At 35.4% G+C, this 17,774-nt stretch overlaps 1 protein-coding gene across 1 annotated transcript in view; it reads left to right on the top strand.

The window, feature by feature from the left end:
- Positions 1–17,774, top strand: part of ADAMTS6 (ADAM metallopeptidase with thrombospondin type 1 motif 6) — a 264,059-nt gene that overhangs the window by 200,539 nt on the left and 45,746 nt on the right. Inside the window, exons 16-19 of the mRNA XM_082652300.1 lie at positions 1,167–1,290; positions 1,814–1,894; positions 13,549–13,712; positions 14,138–14,276. Of these exons, the coding sequence (XP_082508426.1) occupies positions 1,167–1,290; positions 1,814–1,894; positions 13,549–13,712; positions 14,138–14,276 (508 nt within the window). The remainder of the gene's footprint in view (positions 1–1,166; positions 1,291–1,813; positions 1,895–13,548; positions 13,713–14,137; positions 14,277–17,774) is intronic.

Raw genomic sequence — 17,774 nt, 5'->3', positions numbered from 1 at the left:
ATTACTCTTATTAATGCATTTACTTCAGAGAATTAACCAGAACAGTTGGGAATTGCAGGAGCAAATCCATGGTATTTTCCTAGACCTGTGTATGAATCTTATCATAAGAAATTAGCCACAAAAAACACTGTTTTCTTAACTTTTTTCCTTGTCTGCTTTTGTTTGACCTTAAAGAGAAATATAAAACTAAATGCCAGAAACTGAGAAAGATGAGATAAAAAAACACTGTCTATTTTAGTTAGTCTCATAATTTCTTGCAAGTTTCTGTCCTTCTGGTTAACTTGTCTCCAAATGTATCTGATGTTGCACTGTGTGTGTGTGTGTGTGTGTGTGTGTGTGTGTGTGTGTGTGTGTGTGTTTATTTACTTACTTGAAGAAAAAGTTATTTCTGGGACAGTATAAAAATGTTTTTCAGATAACCAAGACCCAGGCACAGGTTATATTCAGACATTGCATGCCTGGTATTAATGGCTAAAAGTCAAATTACAAATTTAAGTGCCAAAATATGCCAAAAATATATGAAGGCCACATTTCTATGATTAAATACAAAATTGAAAGGTAGAATTTCAGCTTCTACAATAAAATTTCATGTTTATATCTCCTTTTCTTTATGGTAATTTTATTCAGCTAATGGAAACAGGTATTCATTCATTTTTAGAGATTTCCTCAGGCATGAATTCCACAACTAATCCTTGACACTAACACTAAAAATTGGATATCCAAAAGAGCCAGTGGTTTAGAAAGGGCAAACCATAGTGCTCAGTCAAGACTCTTGTTGTTATAACCCTTGTTGTGTAGGACCATATGCCATTTTTTCTTAGTTCTTGCATTTCTTAATTGAGGGTATAAGTAAGAGCCCATTGCCAACAAATTACAATATTTTAAGAATTGGAGCCTGGTATCCATACATGAAGAAGAAGTCTAAGCTAGAAATACAGGTGTACATTCCTGGGGAAATCAGAATTTTTTTCTTTAAACTTACGTGTTGAGAAGTGTTAGCTAGAATTACTTAGGGAATGAAGGTATAAGTGGAAAGAGGAAAGTATTTCCTGTTTAGATTTCCTGTACTGGAAAAACACGTAAATAAATAAGTTATATTCATTTGGTTAGTGGGTCCAAGAGCTCCTCCTCTTTTTGACACACTGAATATTCTTCTCTGTTTTCAGCATGTAGGTTGTGATAATATTTTGGGATCCGATGCTAGGGAAGATAGATGTCGAGTCTGTGGAGGGGATGGAAGCACATGTGATGCCATTGAAGGGTTCTTCAATGATTCGTTGCCCAGAGGAGGTGAGTGTGTAGAAAGAACTCTTCCTCACACCTCTGGTGTACTTGGAATAGCCAAAATATTTGATTTCCCCCCTTATTTTAAAAATTTCTTTATTCAGGCAGACAATGGTTTTCCCCCAAATTGCTTTCAGTCCTTTAAATATTAAATATGGCTTCAGGTTAGATATTTTAAGGACATATTATTCCATTTCTACTTGACTTCATTTAGCCACGTTTCTTTAAGATGGGAATTCCCACAGAGCCTTGAAGTGGGCGCCATGTGTTGAGGGGAAAAAAAAAATGAACCAATATTATATATCTTGAGACTTTAAAGATATCTTGAGATAATTTTAGAGGAAAAGAAAAATACTCTTAGATGTATTCATGAACCCAAAGGGGAATTTGCTCATTATTCACAATTTATAAAGTACAAAAGGAAGCATGGAAGAATAAGGAAACTGTTATTACTGAATGCTTACTAAACACTCATTTTCTGATGAAAGCTCCAGATGCTGCTTATTACTGGCTGTCTTCTGTGTTCCAGGCTACATGGAAGTAGTGCAGATACCAAGAGGCTCTGTTCACATTGAAGTCAGAGAAGTTGCCATGTCAAAGAACTATATTGGTAAGTAGCATATTTTGCTAGATTTTAAAAATTAATGAGGAAAAGCACCACAGTATCATGAAGGAAAAGACATACTGCTTTGAGGTAGAACACTTTCATGTCCAAAAGAAGTTCCACATGAAAGAACTAAACAAAAAAATTAGTAGTTTATAGCTTACTCTTCACTGGGTTAGTTGATTTTTTTTTGTTGTTGTTGTTAAATTTTTGGCTGCATTGAGTCTTCATTGCTGTGCACAGGCTTTCTCTAGTTGCAGTGAGCAGGGGCTATTCTTCGTTGTGGTGCACGGGCTTCTCATTGAAGTGGCTTCTTGTTGCGGAGCACGGGCTCTAGGTGCATGGGCTTCAGTAGTTGCAGTGCGCAGGCTCAGTAGTTGCGGCACGCGGGCCCTAGAGCGCTTGGGCTTCAGTAGTCGTGGTGAGTGGGCTTCAGTAGTTGTGGCTCACGGGCTCTAAAGTGCAGGCTCAGTAGTTGTGGTGCATGGGCTTAGTTGCTCTGTGGCATGTGGGATCTTCCCAGACCAGGGATTGAATCCATGTCCCCTGTGCTACCAGGGAAGTCCCATAGTTGATTTTTTTTTTTTTTTTTGCGGTATGCGGGCCTCTCACTGTTGTGGCCTCTCCCGTTGTGGAGCACAGGCTCCGGATGCGCAGGCTCAGCAGCCATGGCTCACGGGCCCAGCCACTCCGCGGCATGTGGGATCTTCCCAGACCGGGGCACGAACCCGTGTCCCCTGCTTCGGCAGGCAGACTCTCAACCACTGCGCCACCAGGGAAGCCCCATAGTTGATTTTTTAAAATCAATTTTAATGAGGTATAATTTACATATAATAAAATGCATCCATTATAAGTGTATAGTTCACAAAGTATTTACAATTTTATCTGTATCTCTCTCTCTATATATATAGATATAGATATACATATAAATACCACAACCAAGATGTAGAACATTTCTATGACTCCAAAACATCCTCTCATTACCCTTTGCAGTCAAGTCCCCCTAGCCTTAGCCTCAGAAAACATTGATCTCTTTTCTGACATTTTATTATTTTACTTTTATTTATTCTGGAATTTCACATAAATAGGATCATATAGTAGGCACTCTTATATCTGGCTTTTTTTTCATTCATAACATAATGTTTTTGAGATTCATCTATATTGTTGAGTGTATCTGAAGTTCATTCCTTTTTATTGCCAAATAGTATTCCATTGTTTGGATATACCATAATTTATTTATCCACTCACTTGTTGATGGATATTTGGGTCATTGTCAGTCTTCAACTATTATGAATAAAGCTTCTTTGAACATTCATAGACAAGTTTTGTGCAGGCATATGTTTTCGTTTCTCCTGGATAAAAAGCCTAGGAGTGAAATCACTGGGTCATATGATAAGTACATGCTTAACTTTATAAGAAATTAATTAAATTAACTGTTTTCCAAAGTGATTGTATCATTTATATTTCCACCAGTAGTGTAAAAGAGTTCCAGTTGCTCTACATCCTGTCAGTACTTGGTATTGTCAGTCTTTTTAACTCTACCCATGTAGATATTTTTTTTTGTAAAATGTCTAAACAAATATTTTGCCTATTTTTACATTTTTTCTTTTTATAAAGTTCTGAGTTCTTTATATATTCTAGTTATGTCTTGTTCAAATATATGTTTATGAATATTTTCTTCTAATCTGTGGCTTGTTTATTTCTGTTCTTAATGGTGTCTTTTAATTCTGATGAAATCTAATGTATTAATTTTTTCATGGTTTGTGCTTTCACATCCTATCTTAGAAATTTTGCCTACCCCAGGACTGCAAAGATTGTCTTCAATATGTCTTAGAGAAATTATGGGTTTAGCTTTTACATTTAGAGATATGGTCCATTTTGAGTTTTTATGTAAGGTATAAAGTAAGGATTGAAATTCAGTTATTTTCACATGGATATTCAATTACTATAGCACCCTTTGTTCAAGAATGTTATTTCCCCCATTGAATTACCTTGACATTTGTGGTAGAGATCAATTGCACATGAATGTATGGGTCTATTTCTGTTCCCTCCCATTGTTCCGTATGTCTGTCCTTAAACCAAAACCACACTGTGTTGATTAATAGAGATTTCCATTAGGTCTTGAAAATAGGAAGCATTATGTCCTCAAATTTGTTCCTCTTTCTCAAAATAATTTTTTTTTCTAGGTCCCTTACATTTCTATATACATTTTAGAATCAGCTTGTCAATTTCTACAAAAAGATTATTTGGAATCTATAGATCAATTTGGGGAGAATTGACATCTTAAAAATATTGTCTTCCAATACGTGAAAAGACTTACCTGTATATTTATTTAAGTCTTTACATTTGTTCAGTAATGCTTATTTTTCAGTGTACACATCTTGCACATATAGATCTTTAAAAAATCTATCACTAAATATTTCATGCTTTTTGATGTTATTGTAAATGATATTGATATTTTAATCTCATATTTGAATTGTCAGTTGTTATACAGCAATTGATTTATTTTTGTATTGACCTCATGTCCTGTGTCCTGATTATACTCATGTATTAGTTCTGATAGTTGCTTTGTACATTTCTTAGGATTTTCAGCATAGATTATCATGTCATCCTTCAACAAAGGCAGTTTTACTTCTATCTTTCCAATATTTATGTCTTTTATGTTGTTTTTCTTGCCTTATAATAGTGATCAGGACCTTCAGTACAATGTTGAATAGAAGTGAGGAGGCTGGACAGCCTTTCATTGTTGCTTATCTTAAAGGGAAAGAATTCAGTTTTTTGGGGTTTTTTGTTTGTTTTTTTTTTAACCACTAAATATAATGTTAGCTAGAAGATTTATGTAGATGCCCTTTATCAGGTTGAGGAAGTTCCCTTCTGTTTCTAGTTTTGAGAGTTTTCTTCATGAATAGGTTTTGAGGTTTACTGCATGATCATGTGTTATTTTTTTTCCTCCCTTTCCCGTTAATATAGTAAATGCATTGATTGGTTTTCAAATGTTAAATCAATCTAGCATTCTTGGGATAAAAATCACTTTGTCATAAATTTATTATCCTTTGTATATATTGTTACAATTGATTTACTAATATTCTGTTAAGAATATTTGCATCTATGTTCATGTGGGATATTGGTCTGTAGTCTTATAACATCTTTGTTGGTTTTTATATTAGGATAAACCTGTCCTCATAAAGTTGGTTGGGAAATATTCCTTTCTTCTCTATTTTCTGAAAAAGTCTGGGTAAAATTGGTATTATTTCTTAATGTTTGATAGAATTCAACTGTGAAGCCATTTGGGCTGGAGTTTTCTTTGTGGGAAGTTTTTAATGAAAAATTCAGTTTCTGTAATAGATATAAAGTTGTTGAATTCATTGGCATAATTTTGTGCATAATATTCCCTTATTCTGTTTGAATGCCTGTAGGATCTGTAGTGATGGCTCTTCTCTCATTCCTCACATTGGTGATTTGTATCTTCTTTTTCTTGATTGTTCTAGTGAGGTGTTTATTAACCTTATTGATCATTTCAAAGAACAAGCTTTTGGTTTAAATGACTTTTCTGTTATTTCTCCATTTTCCAGTACATCGATTCCCACTCTTCTCTTTATTTTTTCCTTTTTGCTATTCACTTTGTGTTTAATTTGTTATTTTTCTAGCTTCTCAAGATAGAAACTTAGATTATTGATCTTAAAGATCTTTTTTCTAACCTAAAATAGGCATTTTGCACTATAAATTTCCCTCTAAGCGTTGCTTTAACTTCATCCCATATATTTGATATATTTTTTTCCAACACTCAATTTAAAATATTTTATTTACCATATGACGCATGGCTTAGAAGGTATTATTCAATTTCCAAATATTTGGGGGTTTTTCTTAATTCCATTATGGACAGATAAGGTACTTTGTATGATTTTAGTTCTTTTGTTGAGGTGTGTTTTTATGGCCCAGAATATGGTATCTCTTAGTGAATATTCCATGTGGACTTGAGAAGAATGTATATTATGGTGGTATTGGGTTTAGTATTCCATAAATGTCAATTAGATTAAATTGGTTGACAGTTTTGTTCAAGTCTTATACATTTTTATTTATTTTCTGCCTCCTTGTTTCAGCAAATATTGAAAGAATCATGTTGAAATCTCCAACTAGAATTGTGGATTTGTTTATTTCTCCCATTAGTTGTAAGGTTTTGCTTCATTTATTTTCAGTTTGTTGTTAGGTGTATAGACATTTAAGATTGTTAGATTTTCTTGATGTATTGAACATTTCATAATTATCCTATGTTCCTCTTTATTTCTGATGATATTCTTTGACCCTCATCTATTTTGACTGATCCTAATCTAGCCACCCAGATTTCTTCTGATTAGGGCTTGCATAGTAAATTCTTTTCCATCCATCCACTTTTCACATGTAGGTGTTTCTGAACTTTAAATATGTTTCTTTTAGACAACATGTAGTTTGACTCTGATTTCTTATTGTATCTAACCATCTTTGCTTTTTCAATTACAGTCTCTAAATGGGGGGCTTGCCAAACTTTTTCTGTAAAGGCACAGATGGTAAATATTTTCAGCTTTACAGGACATGAAGTCTCTATCTCAGCTATTAAGTTCTACTATTGTAGTGTGAAAGCAGATACAGATAATACATAAATAAATGGGTATGACTGTGTTACAGTAAACTTTATTTACAAAACAGGTGGTGGACCATAGTTTGTCAGCTCCACGTCTGGATCATTTATATTTAATGTAATTGTTAAAATCATTGGGTTTAAGTCTACCATTGTGCTGTTTTTCTATTTGTTCCGTGTATTTTTCCCTTTATTCTCCTTTTATATCTTCTTTTAGGTTTATCAAGTGTTTTATAGTATTCCATTTGGACTCTACTAATGGCTTATTAGCTATACTTCTTTTTTCTATTTAATTAGTGGTTGCTCTAGAGTTTACAAAATGCATCTTTAATTTATCACAATATACCTTCAAATAATATTATACCATTTATGTATAATGCAAGATGCTTATAACAGTTTACTTCCATTGTCTTCTTCCATCCTTTGTGCTATTTTTTAAAAACACATTTTACTTTTTCATATGTTATAAACCCTACAATACATTGTTATTATTTTTGTTTTAAAGAGTCAGTTATCCTTTTTAAAAATTTAAAAATAAGAAAAATTATTTTCTATTTACCTACATATTTATTGTATCTGGCATACTTTCTTTGTGTAGATCTGAGCATCCATCTGTACATATCTTCCAGTTTTTTCTCATTATATTTGTTTTCCTTTAAAATCCTTGAGTATATTTATAATAGCTGTTTGAAAGTTATTTTCTGCTAATTCCATAATTTCTATCATTTCTGAGTCTGTTGCTTTTACTTGGCTTTCTTCGTGGTTTGTACCATATCTTCCCCTTTCTTGCCAGTTGTAGTAATTTTTCATTGGATGTTGTACATTGTGAATATATTTTTATTGAGAGTCTGGATTTTGCTGTTGTTGTTGTTTTATCCTTTAAAGAGTGTTAACTAACTTGTTGATGAGCTTGATATCTTTGAGGCTTGTATTTGAGCTTTGTTTAGGTGAGTCCAGAGTAGCCTTAATTCTAGAGTTGCTCAGCCCTACTAAAAAGGCATGATTCTCTGCTGAATGCCCTAGTGGTTGAAACTCTCTGAATTCTTTCTCGAGAAATTTTTCTGCTTGTGGTTATCTAGTTTTTTTGTTTTCGTTTCTGTTTGTTTGTTTTTTGGTGGTTTTTTTGGCCTGGCTTCATGGAATTTTATCCTATGCATACATGGATTACTATTCAGCAACAGATTCCCTCCTTTTACTCTAATTCTCTGGTTCTGCAAATTCCAAGTATCTTAGCCTTCCCAGTTTCTGATCTCTGTCTCCTTAACTCAGTGAGACCACCATCCTCTGCTTGGGTTCTCATGGTCTACACTGACAGAAAGTACCTCCAGGCAGGAAGCTAGGGAGATTATGAGACTCACCTTGTGTTCCTTTTTGCCTGTGTCACAGTCCTGCACAGTCCTGGCCAATGTCTAAAAACAGCTGATTCATATATTTTGTGAGTTTTCTAGTTATTTGTAATTGGAGGGCAAGTCCAATCCCAGTTATTTCCTCTGTAAAGAAGTGGAAATTCTGTTTATTTGATGTTTGATCCCTTGAGACAGATTTAGACTCTGCAGAGACCCTTATGAAATCTGGTTGAGTTCTTACTCCCCTTAAAATACCACCTGTTTTTCCTTAAATCTTTTAAAAATAAGACTATATCTAGAATGCATCTTTAGGTAGAATACCAGTATCATCAGGCTCTTCCTTCCTTTAATAAAGGAAGACTCCTTTATTTTTATACCATAATTTTAGATTCTTTTCTGCATCAGCAAGAATCAAAACAAAAATAAGACATCAGATGTTTTCCCTTTGATAATTCTTTGTCCATAATGCCACATCCTCCTCCCTTAGTAAATTCTTATTCAGTCCTTCTTAAATGTTTGGTGTTTTTCTGAACTACGTTATGGTACCAGCAAAGGTGAGTTAGGATTCCTTAAGTGAGTAGATGGGAAAATGGAAAGTGAGAGCTTAAATTGAAGGAGAATTCAAAGCTGCTAGAGGTTTTGTTTTTATTTTTACTGTTTCATGTGATACAGGCTCAGATGTCTTATATAACCAAGTAATTTTGATGTTTCAAATGAGACAGAGAATTACTGTGAGAGTTGAAAATAAAAAATTTTAAATACAAGACAAATTTAAGACTAAATAATCCTTAAATTTCGTTAACATGTTCTTATCTCAAAAGATTAATTAGATTTATTTTTGACAATCAAATGAATTTTATAACATATGTGAAGTCAAGAAAGTACAGATATATTTGCCAGGCAGATGGGGGTGGGGGGAATGAAAATGGTCTATACTCTTAAGAACAAGTGGCAGAGGTCCAGAGAGTCAGAGACTCTCTGCATCATGACCCTTATAGTCCTTTGGGCCTTCTTGTTTATCTGGCCTGATAAAGTTTTTGAAGAAGCTAGCATACTAACAAAAAAATTAAACTGACATGTTTGTCACTGTCAAAGCATGATAATCATTATCAAAATTATCACTCATTTATTTATAGAAGTTTTTGTATAGTAGTGCTAATAACCCTTTTTCTATCACATATTTTTAAACTTTTTTATATGTTTTTTCCTATAGAGGTTTAAAAAATTATGCATGCATATCTACTAATCTTTTTCTTTATACTTTCTGAGGTTTTGGTCATGCTTAGAAAAGCTTTTCAATACCCCAATATTATTTTTTAAAAAGTACTCTTACATTTTCTCCTACCATTTTATGATTTAACTATGTTTACATTTAAATATTTACCCATCTGGTATTTATTCTTTTCTCTCTTTTTTTTAAACTTTGTTTTTATTGAGGTAATATCCAAATAACATAGAATTCAAACATTTTTAAAGTGAACAGCGTACTGGTATTTAGTACATTCCAAAATATTTTCATCACCCCAAAAGGAACCCGGTGTCCAGTAAGCAGTTACTTCCCATTCCCCAGCCCCTGGCAACCACCAGTCTGCTGTTTGTCCCTTAGATTTACCTTTTCTAGATATTTCTTATGAATAGATGCATAAAATATGTGACCTTTTATGTCTAGCCTCAGCCTCTTCCACTCAGTGTAATTTTTTTTTAGTCTTATCCTCATTGAAGCATGTACAGTTCTTCATTCTTTTTTATGGCTGAATGTTATTCCATTGTATTGTATATACCCCAGTTTGTTTATCCAGTCATCCATTGATGGACATTTGGTTGTTTCTACCTTTGGCTATTGGGAATAGTGCTACTATGAACATGTGTGTACATATATTTGTTTGAGTACCTATTTTCACTTCTTTAGGATATATACCTAGGAATGGAGTTGTGGTATCTATTCTTATATAAAGAATGAGACAAATTCAGCATTTTTTTTTTTTCCAAAAAGCTAGTCTTTTGTCTTAGTTCCATTTCTTGTTATCCTTCCTTTACTAATTTAGGGTGCTTCCTTTGTTATATATTAATTCCCATATGTACTTTTGTTTATTTCTTAACTGTCCATTTTGTTCTGTTGTTCTGTCCATCTGTGTACCATACCACAGGTTGTTCCCACCCCATATTTGTATAATTACTGTTTTAATATTTGGACAGGAAAATCTGCTCTCTAACCCCACCTCCATCCCCAGTTATTCCTTTAGTCATAATTTCCCTTGCTAGTTCCACATTTTTATTCCTATAGATAAGCCTTTCATTCCTTTCTATCAATAACATTATAAATACTTAATATCTTCTTGACATTCACATGGAAAATTACTATTTTAATTTGTGATTAAGAAAATGGTCAAGAATCCCACCTCTATATCCAGCACAGCAACAGTACCCCTTGGTTGAGTTTGCAACAGACTACTATCATCCAAAAAGATCTGTCTAGTTTCTGTAGGGGCCACACAAGTGAAGTAAATAGGTATATGGTAGAGACCACCACCCTTGCACACTTTAAGACCTTATGGGTAGCATTCATCTCTGGCAATCCACACACACACACCCCCGCCCCCACTCCAAGATGCAATATTGTTTGTAGTTTACTGTTTTAGCTGGGGGAAGGAGAGAAGTTTCAGAGACTTCAACCTGGTCTTCCCCACTGGGATAGGTGTTATTTTACAGATCAAGAGATAAATGTGAAGGTTATGCCAGCTACCAAGTATACTGTTTCCATTTTATTTTTATTTTATTTTATTTTATTTTTTTTGCGGTACGCGGGCCTCTCACTGTTGTGGCCTCTCCCGTTGCGGAGCATAGGCTCCGGACACGCAGGCTCAGCGGCCATGGCTTACGGGCCTAGCTGCTCCGTGGCATGTGGGATCTTCCTGGACCGGGGCACGAACCCATGTCCCCTGCATCGGCAGGTGGACCCTCAACCACTGCGCCACCAGCGAAGCCCCCTGTTTCCATTTTAAATTCAGGTCTGAGAGAAATGACCACTGACTGGATTCATGGACTCAGTGGACACTCTGTGAGCTGGACCTGGGTCAAAATTCCTTTTATTACTTTACTTCTACGTGGTCTTATCCTAAACAAGGGGCACCATTTGCCACTTCAGGTCAACTCAGTCCCTGTGCCCAACAGTCCTCAGTATATTTGGATTTTCCCTTTCCCTGCTGGTAATGGCTTTTACGTCCTTTGAGGAAAGGCGAGGAAAAATTACCACTGAGTGCTGTGGTGTTGTGATGTTGTAGGATCCTATCTCCTGGTCACCCAGCCTCTGCTTAAGCTCAGTGGGTCTGGATCAGAAAAGTGCCCATCTCTTGGGCCCCTTGGAAGACTGTATTCTGTTAAATATCTCCATGACTACTCCTGACTGCCATGCTAATTTGTTACTGTTTGTGATAACTGTACCCACCTCCATTCTAATGGTTACGCCGTACCTCCTGGCCTCTAGTATGTTGGGATCATCCCCATTGCTGTCTGCGAGCCCAGTTCTGTAATGATAGTTCCAAGCTTAAAGAGAAGAGCATCTCAGTGATGCTGGTGCCTGTCTCACCAGCACATTCTTTTATTTATTTATTTATCTATTTATTTATTTATCTATCTATTTATTTATTTATTTTTGGCTGTGTTGGGTGTTAGTTGCTGTGCGCTGGCTTTCTCTAGTTGTAGTGAGCGGGGGCTACTCTTCATTGCGGTGCAGGGCCAATTCTAATATGCTATTAGATTGCTATAATATGTTAATAGATACATATCTGGAGTGCATGCTCAGCAGTTGTGGCACGTGGGCTCAGTAGTTGTGGCTCGTAGGCTCTAGAGCACAGGCTCAGCAGTTGTGGTGCACGGGCTTAGTTGCTCCGCGGCATGTGGGATCTTCCCGGGCCAGGGCTCGGGCCTGTGTCCCTTGCATTGGCAGGCAGATTCTTGACCACTGCGCCACCAAGGAAGCCCCAGCACGTTCTTTATTGTTCTAATAAGTGGAAGGTCTTTCAGGCCCTTGTGTAGAATATAGTCAGCTGATAGGGTTTTTGCCTTATATACTATATCCACTTTTGAATGTCCACTTCTGTGAACTTTTGATCCCTTCCTCTTCTCCCTGCTTCCACCTCCTGCTGCTAAGTGCTACCAGGCCCTGCAGCACCACAGTGCTCTCTACAACCATTTGGGAATTTTTATTGAAAGTCACTAAATCGATAGCTTAATACAGGCAAAATTGAGTCTTTACAAGAACAGTTTATTTCTCTCCACTTGTTTAGATCAGCCTTGATGATTTTTATTAAAATTTCATAATTAACTCCACTAAGGGTTTGCCTGCCTTTTGATAGAATTATTACTAAGTATTTTTATATTTTTCGTTGCCACTGAGAATGTCCTTATTTAAAACTGCTTTATAACTGCTCTTCCGATGTAGTAATACAACTGACTTTCATATATTGATTTTTATATCAAAACTTGCCAAACTTTCTTATTAAATGTCTTATTTTTCTATAATTTCTTTTAGATTTTTTACATTAAGATGAAAATTATATCATCTTAAAAAAAAAAAAAAACTGAGTCTTTTGGCTCTTCTTTTCCTTCCTCATTGCCTTTATTTCTTTTTTTTCTACTCTGTTACACTAGCTAGATCCCACAGTCAATGGTTGAATAAAAGTGATGGTAACAGGCATCCTTAACTTTTTCCTGATCTTAAAGAAAATGCCTTCAACATTACATCTTTAGGTTTGATGTTTACTATACATTTTTGTTTGAGTGTTTTTGTTTGCCTTTTATAAAATTAACGAAGTTTCACGCTTTCCTAGTTTACTAAAATTTCTTTTAAATCATATATGAATATTGAACTTTTTAAAATGCTTTTTCTGCCTCTGTTAAGGTAATCATCTGCCTTTCTTCCTTTAATAATATGAAAAAGTATATTAATTGATTTTCTATTATTAAACCAGCATTGCAATCCTGGGATAAGCTTACCTTACTTCTGATGTATTAACTTCTATATTACTTTATGCCAATTGCTAATATTTTATTTAATTACTTACATTTTGCATGTTTGTTCAAGAGTGCTGTTGTTGCATAATTTTTACTTATTTGACTGGCCAGGTTTGAACATGAAAATGCTGGGCTCATAAAATGAGATTGGACGTATTCTCTTTCTCTATCCTCTTGGAAGAGTTTTGTGAAAAACTGAAATTATTTTTTCCTTGAATGTGTGGTAGAACTACTCTGTACAAAGTTGTCTGAGTCTGATGTTTTCTTGTGGGAAAACTTTTATTGACTTTGAATAATCTAATATGCATTTTTTGGTATTTTCTGAGACACTAATTCACTGGCAGGTGAATCATAGTACTTCTACTTTACCAAATTATATAGCATCATTATCTATGAGAAAGAATGTACTTACTGAATTTCTACCAACGGTGGCTGGAGATTACTAAATATTTCTGTTTCTGTGGTAGGATTCCTGGCACCTCATTAGAAATCACTTCACAATGTATATCTAAGTAACAAAAAATAAATTGTTGGTGTTGTCTGTAAAAAAAAAAAAAAAATGATTCCCATCTCGAAATGGAAATAGATATTCATTGTACACTTCAGTGCAATGATCAATGAGTGACATTGTGGTAAATGAAGTTTCACATTTTTAGGTAGACAGTGATTTTTCTTTTTTTTTTTAGCTTTAAAATCTGAAGGGGATGATTACTATATTAATGGTGCCTGGACTATTGACTGGCCTAGGAAGTTCGATGTTGCTGGGACAGCTTTTCACTATAAGAGGCCAACCGACGAACCAGAATCCTTAGAAGCTTTAGGTCCCACCTCAGAAAATCTCATTGTCATGGTAAATATGCCTTTGCCGCTTCATTTCTAATCTTTGTAATCTGCCCTGTGAAGTAGGAAGGGGCAGGCTTTATCATTTGAAATTAAAGTGGTGAAATTAAAGTAAATAAAGGTAAAATGGTCTGCCCAAGGGTGTAAAAGTCTGTGTAAAGTTAAGACCATAGTGCTCTTTCCATATGACTGATCTTTTCAATGCCTGCTTGAATAATATTTTTATAACCAAATAAGGCAAATGAGAGAAATGGCTCCAAATTACCCATGAAAACGGAAGTAGAAAATTCAGTATAACTGCATGTGTTCTAAAAGTTGTCTTAAATTTCCCTTAAGACTTATATTATGACATTTTCTTCTTCAAAAGAAATAGTAAATATCTGAATAAAGGCTCATTGTATTTTAATTATCTTCACCAGTTGTTTTCAATGTCAGGTTCTGCTTCAGGAACAGAATTTGGGAATTAGGTATAAATTCAACGTTCCCATCACCCGGACGGGCAGTGGAGACAATGAAGTTGGCTTTACATGGAATCATCAGCCTTGGTCAGAATGCTCAGCTACTTGTGCTGGAGGTAAGACACCCACTAGGCAGCCCACCCAGAGGGCAGGATGGAAAGCAAAACATTCTGAGCTATGCTTTTGTTTGCTAAAGAAGCTAATTGGAAATATTTCTTGCAGGTTTGCTTCAAGCTGTAATTTAGCAAAAGAAACTTTGCTTTAATTATATTATATTCCGTTTGTTTTTAACCTCATGTAATTTGTACAGATTTGTTGGTAAAATACATCTTGGCACAATGAGTGTCTCTGCTGGTGCTTCTCCCAAGACTATCTTGAAGGTGGGCTGTTTGCTTTTCGTGAACACATTCTTGGTAAAGAACATCAAGAGTTTTAAATAAGAAAATGAGCAAGAATCAGACGGCACAGATGTAACGTTTTGTAATGGGGGATGAGAATGTATGTCTGTGTGCTTGTGTGTTTGTGTTTGTGTGCTTGTATGTTTCCCACAATACTATTCAAACTCCCTTCTGCAGCCATCCAAGTTAAGGGGCTATATACTGGGATACTACAATAATTACTGGTGTCTGGGTCTCTGGGTTAATGGTGTTTGCAGACCCCATGATAGTCCCTCAGAGAGGTAGCTGCTAGGCGGTGGTTGGTGATGTGTTGGTTGTCCCATGTGCGTTTTTCATGGGTGCCTTTTCCCCACAATTTACTCTATTCCTAATCCTCCTCCCTCTAGTGGCCACCAATGCAATTCTTTACCTCTGGCTGGGAGAGCAGGACAGTTGGCTTCCTTCAAAGCCAACACCCTTGCTGCTGCATGGACTGGTGAGTAGAAGTGCTGTGCAAGCAGCATCTTCCTTCTCTCTGGAGACTAAATGCATCGCCTCCACCGTACACCTTGGTCCCAATAGGCAAGGAAACAAAACCTATCCCTCAGGCCTGCGCTGGACTAGAGCACCTCACCATTCCGAAAGCAAAGATTAAATTTTGAATAGTGATATTTAGAATGGGAGAGATGGAACTAAAGTGAATCATCCCATTTTACCCCGTATTCCAATGTTTTACCTATTTTTCCTTTCTGAACCGCTCAGAAACACATGATGTACATGGACTTCATCCTATCTTGTCCTGTACTCACTGACTCTCTAAACACTTCTGATTCTCAAAGCTTGAATCAGAGAAATTATTTTCACAGAAGTGAATAATCACAATAATACATTCAGTAATTTTAGACTCATACAAAATTAAATCATGGATAAACTCCAACTTAAGTAGTAAACACTATGCAAAAAAAAGCAAATGAACAATAATAATGTTTTCCTCCTGTGTGAAGTGTCATGAAACATGGTTATGTGTAATCTGTGGCATATTTAAAAAGATCTCTAACTCCCATCCGTTTTATGTATAAAATGGCTGGTGATTTATAAAGTTTTAAAAACTATAGGGCTTTACTATTTCTTTTAACAAAATAAAGGATATTTGAAATTAATTGTTCAAGTGAATGCCATTATATTATAGTGGCATTTATATATATATATATATATAATATATATATATATATATTTCTTTGTTCCAATTAAATTCCTTTTTATTTAATCTATAAATTAACTTTCCCCTTTTCACATACCAAAAAGAAGTCTTCATGATAACAGATAATACATAATTCAGGCCCTGAGGTAAGGTGGGATAAACTTATTAAAGAATCAAAATAATTTAAAGTTCAGGAAATCTAATGAAGTAGTCTAAATGTCGAGGTTGATTAGCTTGGAGAAGAGAAGGCTGAGGGAAAGTATATTATGATAGTATCTTCAAGTATGTGACAGAATGTTGAATGGGAGGTTCTTAGTGCCTGTTCATCTTTGTACTGGAAATTGCTATATTTGGGGATGGTTTAGATTCAGTCTTGTCTGAGGCCAAGGAGGGATTAAGTGAATTCTCAGTGTTCCTTCTAACTCTATTCTTCTGTTCAGAAAGGAGATAGTCCAACAAAAAAGGGGTGGGGGAGAAGGCCAAGAGAACTGAATTTAGAAGAAAAACTATGATTTTATTAAAGTAAAGAAGTATGAAAAATCTGAATGTGTGTTATTCTTTTCCATAACACTTGTATTGAGAAATCATAATAGAAGAGTGATTTCTTGTGATGGGGCATAAAAGAAAAGAAAAACAAGGAGGGAGCAAAGCCCCTGGAAAGAGAATTTTCTCTTTATTTTTTATACTTCTTTCTTCTCTTCTGGAGCTACTAATCCTAGATATTTGAGGTGGTTCTGGGAACTGTAATTCTGCTCAGTTGTGAGTAAAAAGCCTTTCTAAGGCCATTGCCTTGTTTGGAAGAGAGATGTACAGTGTTTGAAAATCAGCAGGCATAGTGTGATGAGCTGCATTTCTTGGTAAGTGGTTCTCAAAGTGTGGTCCCCGAACCAGCAGCATCAATGTCACCTGAAAATTTATTAGAATGCTAATTTGGGGGCCCCATCTCAGACCTACTGAATAGAGTCTCTCTTTGTGGGGCCCCAAAATCTATGTTATAACAAGTTCTCCAAGTGATTCTGATGCTTGCTCAAGTTTGAGTACCACTGGTCTTGGTTGACAGAGAAACTGAAACAGCACTCTAGACACATAGAATCCACGTCCTCATCACTGAAGTCTATGCATCTTTCTAGACTCATTTTGTATCTAAAACAATGTCTGGAACATACTAGGAACTCAATAAATGCGTACAGATAAGTGAATGAACAAAAGGAATTAATTATTTTGGCAATTATATATTTGTGTTATTCTTCCCAGTGTGGGAAATGAGAGTTTAGAATTGTTATTTTTTTTGTAAGGTGGGGCAAAGCAATTGTCAGGGAAAGATAGTATAATTTTGATTATATTCTTTTGTTTACTTTGAATAGGTTGGAAATATTTCCTAGAATATAGAGTACAGATATCAATTATTGGAGTTATTCTTCCTACACATACCCCCACTTTTAACCCAAGGTTCTTTAAATACAGGAGGCTTAGGATTGAGGAAAGGAAAATCCCTTAGGACTCAGGAATCTTGATCAAAGAGAGAGCCAGAGTCATCTGCTCAGTAATGGTAAATGGAACTTCATCTGTTGTTAAGGAATCTTTCAGGAAAAAGTCATTTCTTCTCAGTTTTCACTCAGAAACTAAGGATGAATACTAACGTGTGTTCTTAACAGGGATACTCCACTCTCATCTTTCCAAAGTGGTGCTAGGTATCTTGATACTGCCAAAACTTTTTAAAATGGAAAAAGAGGGAACAAGAAAGATCTCAAAGAACTTTCTATTGCAGTCTCACAAGACTGTTCAATGTTCTCACGACCTTTGGACTTTGAGTTTGGGAGCAATGTTGATATTTTCTCTTACGAGATCTTTTAAGATAAGAAGTTTTGAGATTGTTTTTCTGTTGCTTAGCAGACCCAGTGACAAATCTAAGACTGCAGGAAACACTGCTAGTGATTCAGTCCAAGAAATGGTCTTTTCTCTGAGTCAGTGCTGACACACTTCCTTAGCCTGAATAAGAACATTGAGATGCTGTGGAGTGTTGTCTTCAGGATAAA

Source organism: Grampus griseus, assembly GCF_964374135.1.
Source record: "Grampus griseus genome assembly, chromosome: 3".
Classification (NCBI taxonomy): Eukaryota; Metazoa; Chordata; class Mammalia; order Artiodactyla; family Delphinidae; genus Grampus; species Grampus griseus.
Note: the sequence above shows the minus strand (reverse complement) of the source record. Positions and strands in the feature narration are given on the sequence as shown.